The 24,760-nt window shown below is 47.6% G+C and overlaps 4 protein-coding genes across 4 annotated transcripts; 2 read left to right on the top strand and 2 right to left on the bottom strand.

Moving 5' to 3' along the window:
• Window positions 1-7,681: 7,681 nt before the first annotated feature.
• On the bottom strand, window positions 7,682-10,329 carry VC83_08024 (uncharacterized protein). The gene is made up of 8 exons (XM_024471587.1): window positions 9,845-10,329; window positions 9,688-9,791; window positions 9,521-9,639; window positions 8,646-9,468; window positions 8,413-8,599; window positions 8,288-8,360; window positions 7,835-8,238; window positions 7,682-7,780 (listed from the first exon to the last, which is right to left on the bottom strand). Exons 1-7 carry the CDS (start codon window positions 10,141-10,143, stop codon window positions 7,960-7,962), a joined length of 1,884 nt encoding a protein of 627 aa, XP_024321249.1. The 5' UTR covers window positions 10,144-10,329; the 3' UTR covers window positions 7,682-7,780; window positions 7,835-7,959.
• A 948-nt stretch (window positions 10,330-11,277) lies between these two features.
• On the top strand, window positions 11,278-11,946 carry VC83_08023 (uncharacterized protein; the record flags this gene model as incomplete). The annotated part of the gene is made up of 1 exon (XM_024471586.1): window positions 11,278-11,946. The coding sequence occupies one exon, from the start codon at window positions 11,278-11,280 to the stop codon at window positions 11,944-11,946; it is 669 nt and encodes a 222-aa protein (XP_024321242.1).
• A 138-nt stretch (window positions 11,947-12,084) lies between these two features.
• On the bottom strand, window positions 12,085-12,767 carry VC83_08022 (uncharacterized protein; the record flags this gene model as incomplete). The annotated part of the gene is made up of 2 exons (XM_024471585.1): window positions 12,085-12,347; window positions 12,398-12,767. The coding sequence occupies 2 exons, from the start codon at window positions 12,765-12,767 to the stop codon at window positions 12,085-12,087; spliced, it is 633 nt and encodes a 210-aa protein (XP_024321243.1).
• A 417-nt stretch (window positions 12,768-13,184) lies between these two features.
• VC83_08021 (uncharacterized protein) lies at window positions 13,185-15,281 on the top strand (the record flags this gene model as incomplete). The annotated part of the gene is made up of 3 exons (XM_024471584.1): window positions 13,185-13,462; window positions 13,511-13,644; window positions 13,698-15,281. Exons 1-3 carry the CDS (start codon window positions 13,393-13,395, stop codon window positions 15,279-15,281), a joined length of 1,788 nt encoding a protein of 595 aa, XP_024321244.1. The 5' UTR covers window positions 13,185-13,392.
• Between the last annotated feature and the right edge of the window lie 9,479 nt (window positions 15,282-24,760).

The following is a 24,760-nucleotide window of genomic DNA, read 5'->3' as shown; positions in this document are numbered from 1 at the left end:
ATGTTCCTAGGCCTCTAGTTGGTAGAGATATGCCATGTGGTAGTATTGGCCCACCCCCTTAAGGAGGAGATTTTCTTAATAACTTGTTCAATGAGTGTCCAAATGATATGCCGTGATGTATGTAGCATAAACAGATGTAGTAGAAGAGTTTGCAGCAATCGTTGAGTAGTATTGCTTCTGTTGTTGATGTGATAAGCCAAGATATGTATGGTGACTTGTAGGTTTGAGGAGGAGATTTCTAAGTTTGCTCTTGAGTTTGATAGCAAACTGAGTGCAACGAATGTCAGTATGACAATAGGAGCTTCGTGCTCAACTCAATACAGTATTTGTTATATACTAGTAACGTGTTTTAAGAAAGCCTTTGTGTCTGATCCCCTGCCTCCTCTGTTAAGTAAACCAACGCAACGAAACCTCTGTGAGTCTTATACGTTTAAGACCCAGCGTTACACGCAGCCACTGTCTGAATAGCCCTCATCTCGTCCTCTGCTGTCTCACTGACTGATGCCCCTTCTCCTTGCCTCTTTCTATTCTGGATGTTGTGACATAGTCAAAATTTCTGTATCCAAGCAATGCTAAACTCTGGCGAAGGCTTCCCTTGATATTGTGGTAGTTGTGACCAAATTCGCTTTGCCTTCTCTTGTAAGATCTCCGCAGTTGTAAAACCTCCTTTTGAATCGATTCATTCTTGCCACTCAAAAAGAATAGCCTCAATATCTGGCCAAGCCACTTCCCATCGACGTATATTCGTATCGTTCCTCTTCCCTATTGTTGGTGTATTAATCGGATCATCAAGGTTGATAAATCGGCTGCTAAGGGATTCTGAGACTGTAGATTGACTAATTCGAATGTTGTACTTCTCAAAAAACCAGGCGATACAATCTTTTTGGGAAGGTCAAGGTGTTTTGTTGACGGTCCATTGTCGAAGAGCACGACACTGTTCAATTGTCATTGAATTGAGCTTTCTTGAAGGCATTCTATAAGATTCAAAAGATTAGCATAAGTCGATATTCAAGGAGGATTTCACGATATCGGATGCAGTCTCACCACACTTTCCACAGCGACGTGCATGGGTTTCTTCCCTTGGCTTCCGACCACTACTTGCCCTTATTTCTTGCTCTACTTGCTGTACAACGTCCCTCTCGTCCTGTAGCTCCTGTGCTACCTGTTGACTAAGTGATCCTCCTTGCTGTAGTCATGTTTTTTTAGCTCTCCGGCGCTTGCTTAGCAGGTTTTGGTTCTCTGCTTTTAACAATGCTAATTGATGCATTATTTGCGATGCACCCTTTGTAAACTGGTCAACAGCTGCATAGATTGAGGTTGGAGAGCTATTTTGATGATGCACAATTCAGTTTTTAATGAAAGTAGACTGTGATACAGCTTCAGTTGGGTTATTTGGTGTCTGAGAAACCCATGGTTGAGCGGTGTTTGGGCGAGAGGTTGGAGGTGTTGGCGTCTTAAACCTAAGGTCAAGTGTAGATATTACACTCTCAGGGCTAAATGGAAGAAGCCCAGCACCTCGGAACCCTCCCTGAATATTGTTTTCTGTCATTGCAATGTTAAATGCAGCGTGGAAGGCAGGAAAGAAGTCATCCTTAGTAATGTGAATAATATGAGCCCGCATCATATCTTCAATTTGCTGACCGTAAGCTCTCTTTAATGGGCCAAAACAGCCAACATCAAGTGGTTGGAGTATATGGGAAGAGTGAGCAGGCATACAAAGCATAATAATGTTGTGTTCTTTGCAGTACTCCTCAAACTTGTCTGAGTGGTGGCTCTCATGACCATCAAGGACTAACAAGCGATAACCACCAACACTCTGGGGCTTTGTGTGCTTCTCAAAATTCTGAGTCCAATCCATACCTCTCTCGTTTGTAGTCCAGCCATTTTCAGTAACAGCGATTACCCAATCTGCTGGAAATCCGCTATTCTCATACCAAGATGCAAGGTGGTTTTTACCTGCCACAATGACAAATGGCGGCACTGCCCAACCTTGAGAACTAACGCCTTGGATTACTGTAACCCATTCCCGATTGCCAGGCTGCACCTTTTTTGCCTTTGCCCGCCCATCTGAGCTCGTTACTACCATTGCGCTTGAGATGACGCCCATCATAAACCCAGTCTCATCAAAGTTGTAGATATCTGCATTGTTGATGCCATACTTTAGAATTGTGTTCCATACAAGCTCAAACCAGCCACGAATGACTTCTGGATCTTCGCACTTAGCCCTCTGGTAGTCGTATTTTCGCTGGAAGCGTGTCCGGAGCTCTACATGGCGCTTAACAAAGTTTGAAGCCCAACGTGACCCGACGCGTGGCGCGTCGCGTGTTGCAAGTAGTCGATTTGCCATATCTTCAACAATAGACAACTGAGGAGGGAACCCTTTAGCAGCTAAGTCAAGTATATACTGAACAAGAACTGATTCCTCTAGGTTACTTAATTTCTGTAAGTTGGCTTGGATATCGCGTCATGAAGGTACGCCTTGTAAACGGTGACATAGCTTGCGGTGGTCTACGGAATAGATCCTAGCTGCAACTCGAAGGCGCAAATTTGGGTCGCTTTGCATAGCTTGGATAGCTAGCACTAATTTGCTTTCATCATTTTTATGGCGCATGTTTTGTTGTGGAGGAATTTAACATTTAGTTGGGGGGGTTGGTCACCACATGATTTTGGCACTTTCGCTTGTTTGGCACTTTCGTTATACAACGTTATATATATACTATTCTAACTCTTATTGTCTGTATCGTCGCCGCTGTCTTCGTTGTCGCCTTGTGATAAAACACCCCAATTCCGTAAGCAAAGCAGATATCTAAGTGTAGAAGGCGACAATCGGTTCCGTTTCTTTGTGATAATATCACCGCCAACACTAAATACTTGTTCTGAGTCTGCTGAGGTAGCTGGAATAGCTAGGTGATCCTTCGCAATAGAAGCAATCAATGGATATTGGTATTGCTTACTCTGCCAATACTTGAGAATATCTGTATTCCTACCAACTGTTGGCTCCTTCATCCATCGCTTCCATTCTGGCTCAATATCGTGGCGGCTTTGTGATACGTATAGCTCATCTTCTGAGTCTATATCAATATTCATAGCTTGCTCTGTATCTAGATCCTCATCCTCAGCTTCATTTGCCGCTTGAATATCAGACTCGCGGCCTGAATATCGATAGAAGCAGTCCTGCCACTGTGCTTTTGCCCTATTCTTCCTAGTTGAGTGTGTGCTGTCTTTCCATATAATATTGAAGACGTTGAAGTTATACCAAGGATCACAAATTGTAGCAATTGTAGAGTGACTCTGTTGCTGATTTGTAGCTAGAGTATAGTAATCATTAAGCTTCTTTAATGCAATTAAAGAAGCAGTAGCAATTGGGCTCTGTTCTGGTAGCTCACTTCTTATATCTTCAAGCTTCTTAATCATTCTCATATACTGCGGAACAGCGTAGTTGAGAGTTGGGTAAGAAGAGCCCTGTAGCTTCTCGGTTGGGTGTCATACTGACATTCGTTGCACTCAGTTTGCTATCAAACTCAAGAGCAAACTTAGAAATCTCCTCCTCAAACCTACAAGTCACCATACATATCTTGGCTTATCACACCAACAACAGAAGCAATACTACTCAACGATTGCTGCAAACTCTTCTACTACATCTGTTTATGCTACATACATCACGGCATATCATTTGGACACTCATTGAACAAGTTATTAAGAAAATCTCCTCCTTAAGGGGGTGGGCCAATACTACCACATGGCATATCTCTACCAACTAGAGGCCTAGTAACATGAACGATAGCTCTAGAAGCTTCTACAACCCTCTATGATTCATTACACGTCATCGCTCCTTAGTTACCCACAAGATTGGTTAAGTTATGACATAATTTGTCTATAGGTACTCTGACCTTGGACCTCCTTTTCACTTCCTATAGGCTAGGAACCCAAGAGATGGTTCTATGGGATTCTCTTACGTTCACTACATGATTAGCAAGCTAGTTGTGGGTCGCACTTGATTTCTAATACATTTACCAAGCCTGGTTAGTCATGGAAAGTCATGGAAAATGAGAGAACTACACTCCTTTGGCATAAATAGGATTGCCCTTTCCTTAAGAAAGGGCAAGCAGGCAATACAGTAAATCGACTAGCACATACTTCTACGTCTTTTCCAAGCTTCCAAGCATTGATCTTGTTATTCTCTGTTTTTTGAAAAGTCAGTGAGGTGCTAACCTCTGACTTACCCCTGAGTTCTCAGACTCAACATTTGTTGCAACTTGTCTAAACCACTTCACCACATCATACACCTGATTGCTGCGTTGTGGAATAGTCTAAGCTACAACCCTTTGGCTCTGTTTCCTAAGACAGTGTGTTGTCTTAGTAAATTCATCCCTTCCTTGGGTGGCTAGATTCTCATATCTGGTGCACCCACCATTACATTGGGCGGACGAAGATATGGAATAGCTTCAATAAGTCATGTAATGTAGCCCAATCTATTGTTGTTAAAGCAATATTCCTCATACTAATATCAAGTTGCTGTGATGCACATAAAGCTGTAATCGGAGCCTGAAGCTTTAAAGCTATATCGATCATTTGATAAGTTGAGCTCCAGCAGACTGGCATATCAAGTGTTAACTGACGGACTTGAATACCTATAGCTTTACACTGACTCTTCAAGGCATCTTTCCACCCACGGCGGTTCCGAAACACATATATATGACGCCGTAGCTTTGCAAGAACAGTTATAATTTCGTATTCAGCAGCAGTTGATATTCCAGTTGGTATTCGTGCAGCCCCAACCTCAAGCCGGTATGCCTCTACCCTTTCGTCAGGCGTTGCCTTTAAGGAAGCTAAAGCAGCTTGAACAGCAATGTTGATAATATGCCCAATACAGCGTACGTCTCCTGCTTTTGCTGTAAAAGCCCATGGTTGTTTCAAGGAAGTAGGGGCTATTGATGCCAGTCTCTCATACTCTAATAGCATTGTTGTATTCGATGACGCATTATCTCTTGTAACTGTGAAGATAGCAGGCGTGATATTATAATCATCTGTTACACTCATCATCTGTTCAGCAAGGTATTCACCAGAGTGGATCGGCTCTTGAAGGTGTATAACGTCAAGTATCGTAGTTCTCATTTGCCAATTGTCATTTATCCAGTGTACAGTAACTGCTGCGTATTCAGAGTAGTTCCGAGCAGACCAAGTATCAGTTGTTATGGATAGTCGTCCACCATTTATAACATGCTGCTGTAGCTCTACTTGAAGCCGTGCTTTATGATAGCAGAATAGACGATATAGATCCCGTCCGATTGTAGTTCTACCTACTGTTAAAACAGTAGGGTTTAGATGATGAACTAATTGCCGGAATGAGTGGCTTTCTACAAGGCGTAGCGGTAGGTTATTTGATACCACAAAAGAGAGTATAAGCTCTCTATATTTCGACGAGCTTGGTGCGTTATTAGGTGCTTGGCGGGGCTGGAAAAAAGCAGAAGCAGAAGTAGAAGTAGAAGCAGAAGCAGAAGCAGAAGTAGACGGCGTTGACGAGCTTCTAATTGAGGAGGATAGCTTCTCGTATTCTGTATACAGATGGGTGCATCTTTTTAAGATGCTTCCAAAGATTACTCGTTGTCTGGCTCTTTAGTGGCTGGCTCGGCATATAGTTACAATCGGTTTGAAGGCATTGGTATTGGACTCTAGCAGGTATTGTATCTAATAAAGTACGGTAGAATAGCCCTTTTAAAAAGAGGATTGACGTAGACTCAGGTAATTGAAGTCTTAGAGGCATATGCGGCATCAGCATCGGAATAAGGGGCGGCAGCTCTAAAGCATCAGACTGATACTCAGCCGGCACCGGCGATAGCGAAGAGTCACTCATTGTAGGAAGCAATACAGAACGCTCAAGTGGAAGAAAGCTTCAATTATCTATTCTATTCTACGATCTATATTACCCCTCTTTGCCAAGGGCTTGGCAGTACTCGGAGTACTCGGAGTAGTACTCGGGGACTCACCGAGTACTCAAAAATATCACCCGAGTACAGTAGTACTCGGGTACTCGGCGAGTACTACTCACGGCGAGTACTACTCGGGCAACACTGGTTGGCAGTCTCTTCTTCACATTTAAATAGGCAGGTTTCGAAAAATGCAAGACAGCAGTCTTAAAATTTAATGAGATGTCCTGTCCTGATTCAGGCGAGGACTCAGAGCCTGACTTATGAACGACACCAGATATGAAATGAAGTCGCTTGTACAATCTCTGCACTATCTAGAGCCAACCATAGCAACGTCATGGGGGTGAGGGCCTCATCCCGTCTTCTTAACGCCGTGGCAACATTCGTATCTGCGCACCCCTACTCTCTACTCCCCACTTGCTCTGGATCTTCTGGATTGCGTTTCCATTGGCATTTCGTGTCGGCGTCATGTGGCAACATATTTATAGGGATTGGAAAAGAATTCATCTTGCCACCAATTAGTAAAATGTCATCGAAGTCAGAAGAGAGCCTACAATTTCTTTCTTGGATGGTGGAAAACATGGGTTGCCAGGAGATACGTAAGTATAATAGCGCCCTTTCTGATAGATGACCAAGGCAACATCTGCGCCGTATAATTCCGCGTACTCATAGGCCTTGTTGGTCAAAGTGCTTCTCCTTCTAGATGCATTCTGGCTTTGGCGTTTTCGTACGTTGCTCATGTTGCGATAGAGTCTATTAGGCACAGAGAGGTGTGATGTCCCTTGTAATTTTGAGAGTTACAACTAGAAATGGATAGTCGTAGACTGTCACTGGCATTTCATGGCAAGCTACGACTATGCAAAAATGTCAGAGATCTTATCTCTCTAGAAACGGTAATTCTGACATCCCACGCTTGAGGGGCACCACCCGATGGTCTCACCCGACGGTCTCAATGAACCCACACCAGGTAGCCACTGACTTATCCTTGCAATCGACTCCATCCTTGAGGATGATGGTAATTACGGAAGTTGGTTCAGAATGAATCCATCCCTCCCAATAGTATCGATCATCCACGGATCCACTCTGGGGCCGTGAGTGCTGATCAAGACTTGCGGCCCCTCACTAAATTGACGGGCCGCGATCCACGGATCCACCAATATACGTAGTACTGACGGGCGCACTGTGGACTACTACATCAACTTTAAATATGTGGGATATAGAAACGGGAGCTCTTGACACCTGTGCGCCCGAAAGACCATAGACTTGCTGATGAATTCATGCTTGTTCGGGGCCACTAGCTTCTTCTATTCTGCTTTTGGCGCCGTAGTGTACGCTGTGTATATGGATCGTGGATGCGCGGCACCTCATTAATGGAGGGGCCGCGCATTCACGAATCCACTGCGCAACGGAGTACGTGATATCCGCGCGAGGAAGACGGAGCGACTTCGCTATAGTAGCATCCCGATGGCGGCGGAGTGTGAGCGACTTCGCTATAGTAGCATCCCGATGGCGGCGGAGTGTGAGCTGCTGCAATCATCCACGTCTGTGGGTTTATCATGACAAAATTTCAATGCTGGAACCAACTGGTCGCCGACATTGACTCGGGAATCAAGTCATGGATGAGCAGCGTACGGAGTACAAATAAAATTCAGCTGCTTTAGGATAAGCCATGCAGCCTCGTTCGACTAATTGACAGATCAGGCGTAGGAGAGCATGTTTGCCATCTCTCCTGATCCTCTGAAATCATTTTCAAACTCCTTTCCAACCTCGAGGACGTTCTCTAAATGAGAATAGCATAGGTGTGTACCATCGCTGCTTGCTATGGCATGTGCTGAACGCACTGCGTTCTTAATCTGTGCGACAGTATCAGCAAAATAACTCTATTCGAGGGTACCTGGAACACTTGCCTGTCTACCATTGAGACTGTGCTTGGCCAGGATGTTCAACTGCTTGTCACTATACGCTGCATTCCCGTTCTCTGTTTTTGCCCTCTCGAGAAAGGTCCTCCAGATCGCTTTTCTCGTATCAACGCCTAAGGGGCTGTCCTTAACACCAATGTGCTGCTCTGCACTGCTTCATCAAAGTCTCTGACCTGGTTCATGGTAAGTAACATAATGCCCTTATAATACTCGAGCTTCCGTAAAAAGACCGAGACAAGAGAGTTGTGATTAGAGTCATATGAGCGCTTGCACAGAAAGTCGTCAGCTTCATTGAGGAGAAGTAAAGCTTTCCAGTTTTCTGCAACTTCAAACATCTCACACAATTGCACCTCGAGATGTTTCGCATCCTTGCTTAAGTTTCCGGCAGAGACCTCACTAAGTCAGTACAAGCCTTTGCCAGATTGATATGGAAGTGCTTACTGTGTACAGAGGCCTCTTGAGGTGTTCCGACAGCCCTTCTGCTGTCATTGTCTTTCCTACACCTGGTGGACCACTATCAAAGATGTTAGACTTATACACGTCGATCGTTACTACCGTGAACATACTAGAGTAGCATAATCAAGCCACGGCCTTTTCCCTCCACAAAATCATCAAACGTATATTTAGCTTGTCCACCAGACTGGAACGTGGTCAGAGCTTCAATGAGCTTCTTTGACCTAGACGGTATAGCCACTTGATTGAAGAGTGACTCATTCCAGGAAATTTTCGAAATGTCTGCAACCGCAAATTCCACTAGTACGTGATCAGCAATGTCGCAACAGCAGAGCACATGTCTTACACCATAATTTGTCATTCAGACTGAAGCCCAGCACAGTCGGGCTACAGATTAGAAAATCTTCATCGGTCAGCGCATCAAGGTCCATACTGCTCTTCATAGCCGATTCATCGATCTGGTTGCTAGAAGCCGCATCTAATATTAGCCACAAATCAATACTGTCAGAGCTCTTGAAGATGCTTGGTCTGGTGTAGTTGGGATTGATCTCCTGAAATGATGCGGCATCAACCATAATTCTACTGTTGATAAATATCTCAACGGGTTTCTTTTTCTTCATCTGAAAGGCCCTGCCTCTATATTGCCGATGTTGGGTCCCGATTAAAGAGAAGCAGAACTTGCGACCGCATTTGACAAGTGTTTCTCTGATGCTCTTCTCTGTTTCGTGATATTGGAGAGGAAATGCCTCGAGAGAGTTGATATTTCTCAATCCGCGGAACCCGAGAATTGCAGTTTCGATTGGAACTTTCCCAAGCATCTTCCCGTCAAATTCCAAATACTTTCCTTTGATGTGGAAATATTCAACTCCATCTGCGGTTACTTTCGCTTCGCCAGATTCGAATCTGATGCATCGTGGGCTTTTCGTCCCGCGGCAAGTGGTATACACAAATTCGTTTGGCTTGAAAAGAAACGGTAGTAGGTCGTAAGTTATCTCTCCGGTTTTCAACAATGAAACAAGCCGTACTTTCGTATCCTTGTAGGATAAATTAATATGATTGATAAGGAGGGCAATGTGCTCCCGGATGATGCTGTCCTGGGGATCAACGCGATTCCATTTGCGGGACGCCTCGAGATCTGGGAGATAGTGGAAGAGGATATTTCGCTCGACCTTTTGAAGAAGTGAGAAAGTCGATCGTGATTGTTGGATAGGGCATGCTTACGGAGAGGCTTTTCTCGTTGAGACTAATCTCAGGAGCTTGTGCAAGTATAACTCTCAAGGTATCTCGGAGCAATTTCGACTTGATGTCAATATAGACCACTGGTATTTCGGTTTTCTTGACTGGAAACTTCCGTTAGCAGGTACTATTTGTGGGGAGGACATACCAACTAATACGCCTGCGCTCTATCAAAACGTATCGATCCAGTCCATCAACTTTTTCTTCCGGTTGGTGTTGTTCCTCGATGACATACTTGCACGCCTTTTCATCCCAACTGCACCAGTATCTTGTGAGCCAGGGGAAGGCCTCAGCGACAGGAAGACTTACACTTCATTGACTGTCTTGTATGTCTCTGGAGGGTCTTCGGCTTTAACTTCGTCTGCGGCAGCAAGGGCTGCAGGGGCGCTCTGCGTGGAATTGAGAGACTTGAGAACGTCTAAGAACTGTTGGGCGAAAGGCAGCAATTCAGACCGATAATAGTGAGGGTTTGGAGACGTGGGATGCATCTTCATAGCTGTGAAAATCTCACTAGCATCCTCGTCGCTCATCGTCGGGGTCTTGGGTGGGGAGGCTGGCCGTGGACTGTGCAGTGGAAGGCCGACTTGAATCATCTCTGTTGGAGCCATGATCAACGTAGAGTGTTGGTAGGTGCTTGATATGAGAGATGGGAAATATGGACAAAAGTAAGAAGCTTGAGGATGAGTGATGATTTGAAGACTGGAGAGGTTGTGATTGAACTTCTGGGGAATCGCACGCCCTTATATATTCCTCAATTCTTTGCCCATCATGTCAATGGAAGACCAACCCCCCTGAAACCAACAACGGCCGGGGAGTTGAGGAAAGCCGATTCTCCTTCGTTCAGGATTACCAGCAGCCCATCGCCATGCAGCATTACGCATGGGCTGAGTGATCAAGGGTTTGTTGGTGCATCATGCAAACAACACGGGGAGAAGCACATATCTACAAGACAGTTTTGGGGGAAATCCTAGCTAGACCAATTCACAATGCAACAGTGTGGGGGATGCAGACCATTAACGTGAGATGGATAGCGTTTATACTGTTGGAAGGCAGGGTTTATGTCATATGATTGTGCAAGAGTGGAATGTCTCCGTGTGGTCCTTTCGATTTTCAATAGATGTGATTCTCACTAGGATATTCATAGCTTTAATCGCTCCCTAGCTCTGGCTCCACCTGATGAGTGGTCTCCCTTGTGAAAAGTGTAGCATCCAACCGTTCTTCCTACACCATCACCCGTCATTTTCAGATTATGGGCACATGAGCCTAGCCTGTTTCTGTTATTGCTGCTTGGTTGCTGCTTAAAGGGAATAAGGCGACCAACAGTTCACGCGCAGAATTTGGCGCTGGCTGACTCACTTCATCCTATTCAGTTGCATTGCAGTGAACCCACCCAAGGCCACTAGCAGAAGCAAGGAATTTCCTTAACTGCCATGCACGTAGCATGCCTCCTGTGACTGTTGGACGGTTACGGACTCCTGCTCAAATACCGCCATGGCCCAGAAATGGCCCTTCAATAAGGCTGGCCTCGAACGAGCGCCGCTCCTCCCGACCAACCGCATGCTACATAACATCTTAAATCAGCAGCAGGGAAACATGATGATATGTACCACGCAAGAGCTTTCTTTCCACCAAGGCAGTAGTTTTTTTCTCTATAAGTACGGAGTTCCTCGACCGTTACAGCTCTTTCCCTCGGCCCTCTCTAACATATCAACAAACCCCCCTTGTCAATATCGCCAGCGATCATGGCTACTGTCTCGGCCTTCTCATCTCATCCCTTCCAGCTGGACACAGTCTACGACCCAGCGGCATACAACACTCTTCCATCTCTCGGAAAAGCTCATAGTTTGATGACTGAAGATGTCATGGCCAAACTCCAAGGTCCAATTCGGCAATTGTTCCTGGACCACGAAGTGCAGGACCACTACGGCGTATGTCTTCTCGACAATCACTTTCAAATTCCCAATGGTCAACGTCTCGTTGAACACGGGCCCGTCTCTCTTCCATGGGATTTGGGGGACGAAAACAAGAACACCGCCGTGCTGAAATTTGATGGGGTCATTGCTCCCCGGTCGATCAGACTGCTTGACGGGAAACTAGCTCCATTCGAGTTTTCTTTCTCCCTGACGGAGCCTCAGCTCAACAGCGAGTTCCTGATGGAGGCTTTTCGTACTATTCAGGACTTAGGATTGCATGGTGTCTTCGGGGTCCGATACTTCGATAAGCACGACACCCAGCTTTCGGTTGAGATCACACAAGGAACCGCGAATGTCATGATACCACGAGGATCACTTTCGGGCCTGATCGATGCGTTCTGGGTCTTCAACCAAGATGAAGACGATAGATGCCACTGCAGAGAACAGTGCTTTCCACAAGGAGGTTCTGAGCACCAGAAGAACCATTCTTGCGGATGATAGAGGCAGGATGGACTTTACGAACCTGATATTTTAGTGACGGTTATTGGATTGGATTGTTGTGTACCTGTTTTCAAGAACCTACTATTTACAGTCACTACTGCTCTTGAAGGATTTAAACCAGTTTGATATTTAAATTTAAATATCAACAAACCCAGCTTTCTTTTCTTGTCCCACATACGGTTTCGATTCCCGAAACATACTTGTGAAGGTACCATGCTCTGTCTGTACCTGCCCCATAACTTCAAAACAGAATCTGCTGCAGAGTCGAACTCCATCAGGAGATGCCATAACAAAGGAATTCCAGCCACAAGAGTCTGCCTTATCGCAGCCCCACTGCAGCAGCATAGACCCAACGCCCTGCCTTTGATACTCTGGTGCCACCGATATCGTATTCAATCCTAACACAGGGACTTAGTTCACTTCAGAACAGGAATAGTAGCAGACTTACTCCATATGTTTTGTTTGCCATCCAGCACCTTTTGGCGCTCTTCTCTCAGACGCTTAGAGACTTGATTCCAAGCTCTCACATCTAGTGAAGCAGGATTCCAGGACTCACGCCTCTCGTTCGAGTTTGCCTTGCGCCTTGTTTTTCCACTGCTCGACTCCAGAGTCCACACAGCAAAGCCAGCATAGCAATCAGAGCCAACGGTCACTTTCCGAAAACAGCATGAATCGTTCTCTAAGCTTTCTTGCAAGCCCTCGACTGTCCACCTTATTTCCTCTTCTTCTTCGTCGGGATTTGGATTCGCATTAGGGAACATGGTCATTTGTAAGGGATCTCGCCTCATTGCAGGAAATTCACACTGACGAACCAACATATCAGTATCGCTAAGACATACGTCCGATAGCTTGGTACTGCATTTCTGAGAAAGGCTAAAAGATTCGGTTTTGTGTTAAACCCTAACCACTGGAGATGTTGCGTCACAAACTTGGTGTAGTATCAAGGCTGAAACTTCGAAGCATTGTTTCCAACCAATCACTATTTGGCATGGCGCCTAAATAACTTTCCGAGCGATGTCGATTATTCAGGCGAAGTAGTCACGTGATCGTGCGTGGAGACTGGCGGCAAATCAGGCTCCAGTCAGTTTGTTGAGGAACGGCGCTAAGGCTGAGGGTGGAGCGCAGATAGGTCTGTCAGGTGCCTCCTGTCATCTTAACCCGTGCTGTCACGCCTGAAACCTGCCAGTCGTCCCTGCGACAGTTCTACGAAAGTCCCAGAAATACTCGAACTTGCAGAATGGTTGGCTATCGGGCTTTTGCTCAACAGGCAGACAACCTCAGCTTCTCAACTAATTCGTATTCAGCATAGCGCCCACGATTAGTTCCCGTCGATTTCAACCCCTCCACCTTCACCCGTCGCCTCCTACCCTGCACCTCTGACTCTTTTGCCCATCTTCGGCCGTTTAAACCCCGCTGTAATATAACTTCACATTTCCAGTCGATATGGCCCCTCGTGAAGCAAAGCCAAACGTCCAAAAGGTTGGGCGGAAATCATCGGCGCCAAAAGACCATGGCAAGTCATCTTTCGTTGTTATAACGTACTCCAACTGATCATTGACAGGAAAGAGACCTCAAGGTATCGAGAAACGACCACATCGCAAGAGTGCGCGCCTAAAAAATCCAGAACGCCGCCAGGAACGAACCATACCTGGGGACACAAATACGCATGGAGCTCTATTTCCAAGAGTGAAAGAGGTATGTCCCTCGTCTCCTACGACACCTGCACAGCTAACTCAAGGTCCCCACAGAACTCCTTGGAACCTCTAAAAGCTGAGAATCGAAAACGAAGACGACCGCAAGAATCCGAAAGCCCACTTAGTGGCGCACTATCCAATTCTGCTCGAAAGCGACCGCGAACATCTGTTACAAGCTCGGTTATCGGGGATAAATCCATCAAGCAGTCCCCAAAGCGAACGCGAACGTCACCCCGACAACTTGCTATTGAGGATACATCTATCGGGAGTACGCCGACCGGAGTTGAGGTGAAGGAGATCAACCCCATTGAATTCTGGACGAGAAAACAACGGTGGCCAAAGGAACTTTTTCAACAAGACGATCAGGCAAGGGAAGATCTCGAGAAAGACAGCTGGTACGAGAAGTATTGGGTGCCAGAGATGAACCATCTACTTGCCAGGAAGAAATCATCATCCTCTCTTCGCAGGAAGCAATTAAATGCCGGCTCTGTCACGGCCAGCTCTGCTACGCCTAGCGATCAAAAGCCCCGAGAAGTCAAAAGCGCTCCTTATCAAGATGGGCGTTATCAAACTATTCTTGCCAGTCAAGGCAGCTTCATGAGCAAATCAGAACTGGGCAGCACAGATGCCAGCAAAAGCCTCTGTCAAACCCTACTTGAGAATGAGCAGACGGTGCCTCAAGAGTCATTGTTTCGTGATGACCTATTTGAAAAAGCCTGCGAAAAAATACAAAATAGAAACGAGGCTAGAGTCGTTCAGGATATTGCTCGACTAATCGTCCCTTCTGCGGAAACTCTTGCAACACTCGGATCGAAACACCTCGAGAGTTTAGTCGAAAGTGTCAACGAAGGCTGGAATAACTCCATACCTATCACCCAGATTCGTCCGCAACCCGACTATGCTGTTGGATTTGGGCGAGAGGCATTCACAGAAGATCAACTCAAACGACTGGAACCTTTCGTTGGCGAGCTTACAGATACCTCTTACTTCATGGCCACATACTACATGTACTTCCCGTTCCTGACATGCGAGGTCAAATGCGGTGCTGCCGCTCTCGACGTTGCAGATCGACAGAATGCTCATAGCATGACGATGGCAGTGAGGGGTATAGTTGAACTCTTTAGATTAGTGAAGCGCGAAAAGGAGCTCCACCGGGAAATTCTCGCCTTCTCACTCTCCCATGACCATCGCACGGTGAGAATCTACGGCCACTATCCTATAATAAGCGGAGACAAGACAACATTCTACCGTCACCCAATCCATACGTTCGACTTTACATCGCTGGATGGCAAAGAGAAATGGACTGCATACAGGTTCACTAAAAATGTCTACGATATATGGATGCCGACTCACCTCAAAAGAATCTGCTCGGTTATTGATGAGTTACCGCCCGATTTAGATTTTGAGGTGTCGCAGCAATCCGACCTAGGGGGATCTGGACTTTCACAGGGGTTGCAAAGCCACCATCTCTCTCGCAAATCAAGTTATGGTGCTGTATCTCTACAAGAGGAAGCTGAAAGCCAGCCAAGCCGTACTCCATCACGAGATATCACTCCAGACACTTCCCTGTCTCAAGGGATCGATAAAGCCTTCAAAAAGCCTAAGAAAAGAGGTCGTGCAGTAGAGTTACACCAATAATGCCGCTATCCCATTGAGGACATGAAGATGCATTATTGGGCTGATTCAACGTCTTTTATCACATGCCCCAAGGCGTTCAAGAAGTTTCCTAGGGACAGGGTATGGGGGAAGTTATGCGACACAATGATACCGGGATCGATTTGATGTATAATTATAGCAATTGTTTCTGAATGACGTCCAGTTTTAACCTAAAACCAATTTGTACCTGATGTGCTTCCATACTCACTTCCGGGAGAATTCCTCAAGAGCGTTGATTCAGAGTCTCTGTCCTTCAACTCATTGCAATAGCGTACTTGAAGCGATCCGATGCTCCTGTCTGAAAAAGCACGGATGAAAGCCCGATGTATCTCTTTCCACGACAAGCCCTTCTTCTTGGGTCGCATTAGCAAATTATCTTCTTCCGCTGTATATTGGAGACGTCCACGCTTTCTCTGCTTTTGCAGACCTGGCCGTGACCTCTTTGCATGAGATGCGCAAACCCGTGAATGAGCTGATCCAACAACTGATTCCTTGCTAGACGTGGGATTTGATATGTGGAGACCGATCGATGGTCTGAGCGAATCTGGAAGGTCTAACAGCCTGAACTCGAGGTTGTAAGTCGTCTCTCGTCCGATCCTCACGCACTTGAGGAAGCCCTGCAAAGGGTATTCTTGGTAGTCCGCACCTATTGACTCCGTATCGTTTGACTCCGTATCGTTTGACTCCGTATCGTCTGGTGAACTTCGAGAAACTGAAGAGCCTCGAGTAGTGCAGGTCTGGGCTTGGGCTATAGTGGACGAGCGCCTGTGGACCTTCTTGCGGGTGGCAATTTCAGTCGTATCAGAATCTATGCGGCACCGCTTTCGTCGTCTCGGAGGCCGCACGTCCTCATCCTCGTCCTCCCCATCTTCATAATCCTCATTATCCTCATGTTCTTTATAATATGATTTGGCGCTGTGTTGGCAGACTTGTGAGGGAGGGGCCTCAACTATGGTCTCGTCTCTCACCCGGTGGTGCTGAGGGCTCTCCTTCATTTGCTGGCAGTAGCTAATCAGGCCCTTATCGTCGCTGCTGGTCACCTCTATGTCGTCCTCCTGTTCGTCTTCTTTCTCGTTTTGTTGGCACTGCTGCTGTTCTATCATCTTTCTCCACAATAGTTCTTCAGTCGAAATACCTCGAATTTCTGTATTATCTTGAGTTTCCTGGTTCAGCAGATTGCATTGGGAGTGGGCTGCGCTCGAAGGCGGCGATCCTTCTGGTTCTTTTGAAGTTTGTTGTGGTTCATTCTCGATATCACAGACGCTGCCACGGTCGCACGATCCACCAGCCCTCTCGCGTAGTAGAGAAGGCCTCATTTCGTCGACTATGGCCTTCTCAACACCCTGGTGAATTTGATCAAAATCCGTTGGCTCAGCTAGCTCAGAGCAACTTGGAGAAGCTCATTGAATGTGAACAGAAAATGTCGAGTCCGGCTCTGCAAAAAACCGGCGTTGCTGTCCATCCTTGGAGAAACAATCGGCACTGAGGCAATCCGAGTCTCGAGGAGTGGACAGGCCAAATAGGCTGCTTGGGGTCGAGGCAGTATCTTGAGTGGCCAGGCCACACTCGCTCGCGTCTTGGTCCTCAATGCTGGCAAGGAGATCGCTCGAGGCAACTCCAGCCTCAGCTTCGTCGTCGCTTTCATCTTCGATAATTAAGGGCTCTTCTGCGTGGAATTAATAAGGTGTACGGGCATACAAAAGCGAGCTCAGAAACCTACTTTGATTATTGCCTGGCAAATAGACCGAGTTCGAGATTGTAGCATCAGTAAGCAGACGGCTCTCGTCAATCAGTTGGCGCTTCGAGATATGGAGGGACTGGTGGTTTTGATGTGGCACCTGAGCGATGTCTTTGTTTTGAGGAGGGCGGAGCAGCTCTTCAAGTGATAGAAGAGAGTCATCTAAAGAGTCGTTATCTTTAACATCCCCCACTGACATTGCAGGTGGCGATCTGCTGGGTTGTAGAGGCAGTCGGTGCTTGTTCAACCCCGACTTCGTCAGCTGAGAGTGTGAGGCCTTTAAGGCGGGTTTGAGGTTGGGGTTATAGAATTCAACGCAGTTCATGTTCACAGTAGCCATGCTGACACAGAGTAGGACATGAGTGGGAGAATGTGTCATACTGACATTCGTTGCACTCAGCTTGCTATCAAACTCAAGAGCAAACTTAGAAATCTCCTCCTCAAACCTACAAGTCACTATACATATTTTGGCTTGTCACACCAACAACAAGAGCAATACTACTCAATGATTGCTACAACCCTCTATGATTCATTACACGTCATTGCTCCTTAGTTACTGGGCCGAGATGACCACATAGCATATCTCTACAACCCTCTATGATTCATTACATGACATCACTCCTTAGTTACTGGGCTAATACTACACATGACATATCTCTATCAACTAGAGGCCTAGGAACATGAACGATAGCTCCAAAAGCTTCTACAGCCCTCTATGATTCATTACACGTCATCGCTCCTTAGTTACCCACAAGATTGGTTAAGTTATGACATAATTTGTCTATAGGGCTACTCTGACCTTGGACCTCCTTTCACTTCCTATAGGCTAGGAACCTAGGAGATGGTTCTATGGGATTCTCTTACGTCGACTACAGTTACCAAGCCTGGTTAGTCATGGAAAGTCTTGGAAAATGAGAGAACTACACTCCTTTAGCATAAATAGGATTGCCCTTTCCTTAAAGGGCAAGCAGACAATACAGTAAATCGACTATCACATACTTCCACGTCTTTTCCAAGCTTCCAAGCATTAATCTTGTTACTCCTTGTTTCTGAAAAGTCAGTGAGGTGTTGACCTCTGACTTATCCCTCAGTTCTCAGACTCAACATCTGTACAACTTGTCTAAACCACTCCACTACATCATACACTTGATTGCTGCATTGTGGAATAGTCTAAGCTACGACCCTTTGGCTCTTTTTCTAAGACAGTGTGTTGTCTTGGTAAAATCATCCCTTCCTTGGGTGGCTAGATTCTCACATCTGGTGCACTCACCATTACAGAATGGATTTTAAAACGACTCTCAAGCGGAATGAAGGAATTATATAGATTCGGGCGGTCGCTCCACTGTTGACTCGCTAGCCCCCTTGCTTCCCTGCTAAAAATGCAGCCTTCACTCCAACCTGGTCTTCACGCTGTAAGGATGCCTCCGTACCTAGATACTCGAAGAACCTGTCTCAGAACTGTTACGGTCACTACAAACATGGAATCCGACTCGGTGGGGTTTCGAACCAGTAGAGGATCATATAGCGAGTTACACTATAGTGGGGGATGGTAAGTGTATAGGGTTCAGGGCCGATGTAGACCTGTTGCGGTGGAAGGTTCAGGGCTAGGGTTGGGATAACCGAGTCGGGCCCGTTTCGGGAGTTAAGGAAACAGACTCAACGGGGTTCCCCCTTCATCTTTTTTGTATCCTTCGTAGTAGACCTATAGGATAGAATACAGCATCACCTCCGACTCGCACTCCCATATGCACCTACGGAGAGCCGTATTCCCTGTGTCCTTACATTATACAAAAAAGATCACGCCTGCCGGGGACGGCCGTACTTAAATAATATCCCACAACGGAACGACTCAGGAGAACTACCGTTGCACCATCGACTGCGACTCGGTGATGTTTCGGAGTAGAGACCTGACGACTTCAAATAGCCGTGATTCCAGAGATCTCACGGACAGCCAGTGGATCAGGGTTTGATTCTTCAGAACAAGCTGGTAAAGTCGCCGACGCGTTGGCGCCAAATAGGATACGAGATCCTTAAGAACCCCCTCATAGCACAGAGGAAATTGTGGACAAGAGCGTTGATAGCTACGAGCTACCGGAAGTCAAGCTCTTTCGTATCGGTACTGATACACACCCGAGGCAATATGTCGAAAAAGCCGACATCAAACATACCCCAAGACAACGACGGTCAACTGCCCAGAATGACTACCAGACAAACCACCGCTGCAGCTACGACGTCTGTGCCATCCGAAGACATCCCGAGTCGAATGGCCCACCTCGAAGCACAGATACAGGAGGTCAAGGATCTACTAGTTATCCTGTCGGCATCCCAGACCAGAATCCCGTCCACACCGCCGGTGGACGCCCCCATACCCACAGTCGAAGTTACGGAGCAACGAACGCCTCGTACACGAAACACACCCGAGACGGTTCAATTGCCGCCTCTTCGGAACACTCATTCTCCCTCGACTCCAGGGTCATCACGAATGCACACCGAGGACCCTCCGAATCGCTATAAGAAATCAACCATCTCTGAGAAAATCCTTCCTCTCAGCGATGGGGTAGAACATACCTTCTTACAATGGAGCGCTTCGATTCGGGACCGACTCGTAGTTAATGAGGATCACTATCTTACCGACGTCTCGAGAAGAGCGTTGATATGGGGAACTATGACCGGCCTGGCGAAGACCTACCATACCTGTCCGCTACGCATGGGTTCCGCAGTGCTGAGGAGATGATGGATCTACTAGGTTCATACTACCTCACAGGCAACGAGACGGAACAGGCCAGGAACCTCTTCGACGACCTGCAAATGGGAGAGAAAGGGCATGCTAGCGAAACCTTCCCAGAGTTCAAGGCTCGTTTCCAAAGTGCAGCTATCACAGGACAAGTCTCCGAGTCGGAATGGTTTCGGTACATGTGGAACAAGTTGACTCCTCAATTCCGCAGCCGCGTTGCGATCATCAAAAACCAATGGAAGGGAGAATACCAGACCATGGTACGAGAACTTACCGCCTTCGACCAGGAACGGTGCCGGAACAACGAATTGAATCCGCTACCCGCTCTCGCAAGGACGTCCACACGTACCACGGATACGGCAAAGACGTCATCAGCGTCGAAGCCGACTCGAGCCACATCCACTCTGTTCACCCGAACCGCGTTCCTCCCCAAGCCAGCCATACCGGAACGTCCGAGAACCGCAGTCCCTGCGCCCTCAGGAAACTGTTTCAAGTGTGGCAAGCCCGGCCATTTCCAGGACAAATGCCCCCTTAATGCTACTATCAAGGAAATGGACCGTAACGACCCCGAGGCAGCAGAACAATGGGAAGAAGCCGTGGAACTTCAATCGGATGCATCCCTCGAGGAAAACGATGAGGCCTAGGAGAAGGCTCCTTCCTAGGTCTACGCAAATGTGACCTGCGAGGACTAGACTTACGAGAACTCCTGGGAGGCACCCAGTTCTTAGTCGACACGACCCTGAGTATGAATGGACTCGGTGTGCAAACAAAGTCCCTAGCAGACACAGGAGCAAATGGCTACCTCGTCATTAACAAGCCTTTCGCAATACGACTGTCGAAAGCGCTTCAGAGCCCTATACGGAAACTACCCTACTCTGTACCCATACGTGGATTTCAGCGCAAAATCCAAGGCCACGTATCGGAGTATATTCGGTTACACTTAACAGTCGAAGGACGCCGAATATATAACTGCCCCTTTGTACTCCTGGACCTCGGAGAACAAGATGTGATAATTGGGAAGAAGCTTTTCAGCCGCTTCCGAATACTACTCGACTCTGCAAAGAGCCGGTTAGTATGGCCAAAGGAGTACCCGCCGACTCCTAGCTGGAGCAAGGAGATCACCTTGCCCTACCACTCACGCGAAACGTCCATTAAACATCCTGCATACCAGTCGGATGCGAATCGCCGGGATTTCGCAATCCACCGCGAAGACAGACGCCGCGCAGGCGGACGTTCAATGGAAATGAAAGTGATAACTTCTGACTATGAAGAGATCACCGATACGACATCGAACCCACCACGAAACCAGGAGGTTTCTCCCCCACCGCAGAAAACCCTAATACATAGGTTTACGCCCATGCATATATGCGAAATCAGTGCAAATGCTTTCCACCACGAGATGATGCGAAACGACTCCGAGTTTTTTCAAACTAGCATCTACGAAATCGATCAGATCATTCATGAAAAGGAGTTGGTAGAGGACGAAGAAACGCTCCGCCTCATCCAGCAGAAGCTTCCGCATATGCACCGGAGGTACACCGATGTCTTTTCGAAGTTGGAATCGGATCGAATCCCCCCCCCCCGCATATACGACCACAAGATACAGCTCGAAGCCCCTTTACCAAATGCTTTCTCCCCGTTATATCGACAGGGCACCGAAGAGCTTAAGGCTACCAAGCAATACCTGCTGGAAAACCTGGAAAAGGGATTCATCGTCAACAGCAACAGCCCCTTTGCATCCCCTATCCTATTCGTAAAGAAAGCGGATGGCAAATTAAGATTTTGCATCGATTACCGGAAGTTAAATGGTCTCACCCGGAACGATCCCTACCCCATCCCGCGTATCGATGAACTACTAGGACGAGTGTCGAAAGCAAAAATCTTCACGAAGCTAGATATCAGACAAGCCTTCCATCGTATACGGATGCACCCCGACTCGGAAGAGTACACGACCTTTCGGACTCGCTATGGATCCTATAAGTGCAAAGTGCTGCCATTTGGACTGACGAATGGTCCCGCAACCTATCAGCGGTATATGAATGACGTCCTGATGCAATACTTAGACGACTTCTGTACCGCGTACTTAGACGACATCCTAATCTATTTAGAGGACCCTACGAAACACATAGAGCATGTGCATAAGGTCCTACAGCATCTTCGCGAAGCTGGACTCCAAGCCGATTTGAACAAATGCGAGTTCAACGTCACCAGGACAAAATACTTGGGTTATGTTCTCACTACCTCCGGTGTCGAAGCGGATCCTGACAAAATCGAACCCCTTCGTAACTGGATCCGACCGACCACTGTTACGGGTGTGAAGTCCTACCTGGGATTCTGTGGCTTCTATAGACAATTCATTCGTAATTTTGGCAAAATAGCAAAGCCCCTCACCACCATCACTAGTCCCTCGGAGCCGTTCCGGTGGACAGACGAATGTGAGGATGCGTTCGAGGAATTGCGACAACAACTTTTAGCGGTACAGGCACTTCACCACTTCAACCCCGAATTGCCTACGAAGCTGGAGACCGACTCCTCTGATGGAGTGGTAGCTGGTGTCCTGTCTCAAGAACACCCTGACAAGCGATGGTACCCAGTAAGCTTCTACAGTCACGTCCTATCCGGACATGAGATCAACTGGGAGATCCACGACAAGGAACTATTCGCAATCGTGAAAGCCTTTGAAAAATGGAGGCCCAAGCTGGCTTCGGTACGCCACCGAGTTGACGTCTACACTGATCACCGTTCGTTGGAATATTTCATGTCTACCAAGATTCTCACAGCGAAACAGGTTCGGTGGATGGAGCTACTCTCCGACTTCAATTTCTGCATCACGTACACCGCAGGCAAGAATAATCAGAAGGCTGATATTCTGAGCCGAAGAGACCAAGACCTGGTAACGCAGCAGAAAGTCAAACTTGATAGTAGGGCGAGGGTATTGTTAGGTCCAAGCCGCCTACACCCCCGAATCAGCACCGAACTCGCCGAGAGCTACATAGCATCCATTAATTCAATGGACACCGCCAAGCCCCAGGTGCCCTTCAATTTAATAGAAGCGCTATGTGCGGACAATCGGAAGTCGTTCACTGAGACTCGCGCGAAACAACCCCTACCGGACGGATTCGCGATGAACGACCAGCTCCTCCTATACAAAGGCCGCCTATGTGTGAATCGCCACACTGACCTATGTACGAAACTGATCCGGGAAGCGCACGATCAAGTGTCGTCAGCACACCCAAGTGGCAGGAAAACCTACCAATTGCTCGCCCCAAAGTATCATTGGGTCGGGATGGAAGCGGACTGTTTGCGGTATGTACGAAACTGCGTGAAATGCCGGCTTTCTCACACCAATGTCACTAAGCAACAAGGATTTCTACACCCACTACCCGTACCCGAGTACCCTATGCAACACCTCACCATGGACTTCAAGGAGTTCCCAAGGGACAAGCATGGATACGATAGCATCTTAGTGTTTATGGACCGACTCGGAAAGAGTTCAGTGACAATACCTTGCTACAAGACCATAACTGCCCGCCAGATGGCGCAATTGTTCATCGAATGGATATACCGATTCGGACACACTCCGGAGTCGATTGTAAGCGACCACGGACCCCAATTCGTATCATCCTTTTGGCAAGAGTTCTGTTGAATTATCGGCGTTAAGGTTAAGCTGTCAACGGCCTATCATAAGCAGACCGACGGGCAGACGGAAATCATGAACCGATACATCGATCAGAGACTGAGGCCCTTCGTATCCTATTATCAGGATAACTGGAGCGAGCTCATCCCCATAATGGACTGCGTGCAAATGACACTCCCCCACGCATCCATTGGCATGACCCCCTACCGACTCAAGTACGGAACCAATCCGCGTACGAGTTGGGATTGGAACACTCTGAAAAGCACCAACCCCCGGGAGACCCTAAACCGAGAGGAAGCCAAGGCGGTGGCAGACCGAATGCATACCGCATGGGTCCACGCAAAGGAAAACATGGCAAAGGCACAAGAGGAAATGTCTAAGCATGCGAATCGACGCCGCAGGGCCATCGACTGGGACGTAGGAGATAGAGTGTACCTATCGACCAAAAATTTGAAAAACTCTCGTCCTAGCCGCAAGCTGGGCCAACAATGGGTCGGACCATATACGGTGGTGGAACGGATTGGGCACGCATTTCGATTGGAACTACCTAGCGGTTCTCAAATACACGATGTGTTCTCACCAGACGTACTTATGAAGGATCCAAACAATCCCCTACCTGGTCAGGATCCGCCTGAGCCTAGCAGCGAAGTGATAGACGGCGTAGAGGAATGGGAAGTGGAAAAGATCCTCGGCGTAAGGGTCCACCGGAAGCAACTACAATACCGGGTTAGTTGGGTCGGATACGATCCGGACCCGGAGTGGTACCCAGCGTCAAACTTCATGAACTCTCCCCAGAAACTCAGAGAGTTTCATACGGAATACCCAGACTTACCAGGTCCACCTCACGAACTACTAGGAGTTGTTACGGCAGGGGAGACGGGAAAGGAACAAAACTACGATCACGGAGGGAAAGACAAAGCGGAAGAAACAGAGTCATTGCTGTCGGCGACTCTAAACTAAATATACCCTCCGAGCCAGGGCGCACTCACCACCGTAACCCTTGCAAGAGCCACCCTTCCCAAACGTCTCACCGGCGTCGCAACAAGCGGCTACCACCATGAGAGACGAAGGGTCGAAGTGACCCCACGCGAAGGGCCAGGCCCGAGTCCCCTCCGACACAAGGTCTTCCCCCACCTAGGCCCCATAGGCCGCCCCAACTTCCCCATCCTCCCCCTCCCTCCTTCCATCACCCCGAGTCGGAGCAACCGCGGGAGCGGCAGCGGTGGGCAGTTTGCCCACAGCAGCCACCAACTCCCCCAAGAGAGCAGGAACGCTCTCCTGTTCCGTCCGAAGACGGCGCAGCGACGACCGAATTTGCTGCCCAGAGTCAGCATCAAAACCATACCGAGTCA

Source organism: Pseudogymnoascus destructans (genome assembly GCF_001641265.1).
Source record: "Pseudogymnoascus destructans isolate 20631-21 unplaced genomic scaffold scaffold_21, whole genome shotgun sequence".
In the NCBI taxonomy this organism is placed as follows: Eukaryota; Fungi; Ascomycota; class Leotiomycetes; order Thelebolales; family Thelebolaceae; genus Pseudogymnoascus; species Pseudogymnoascus destructans.
This window is presented reverse-complemented; position numbering and strand designations above follow the sequence as displayed.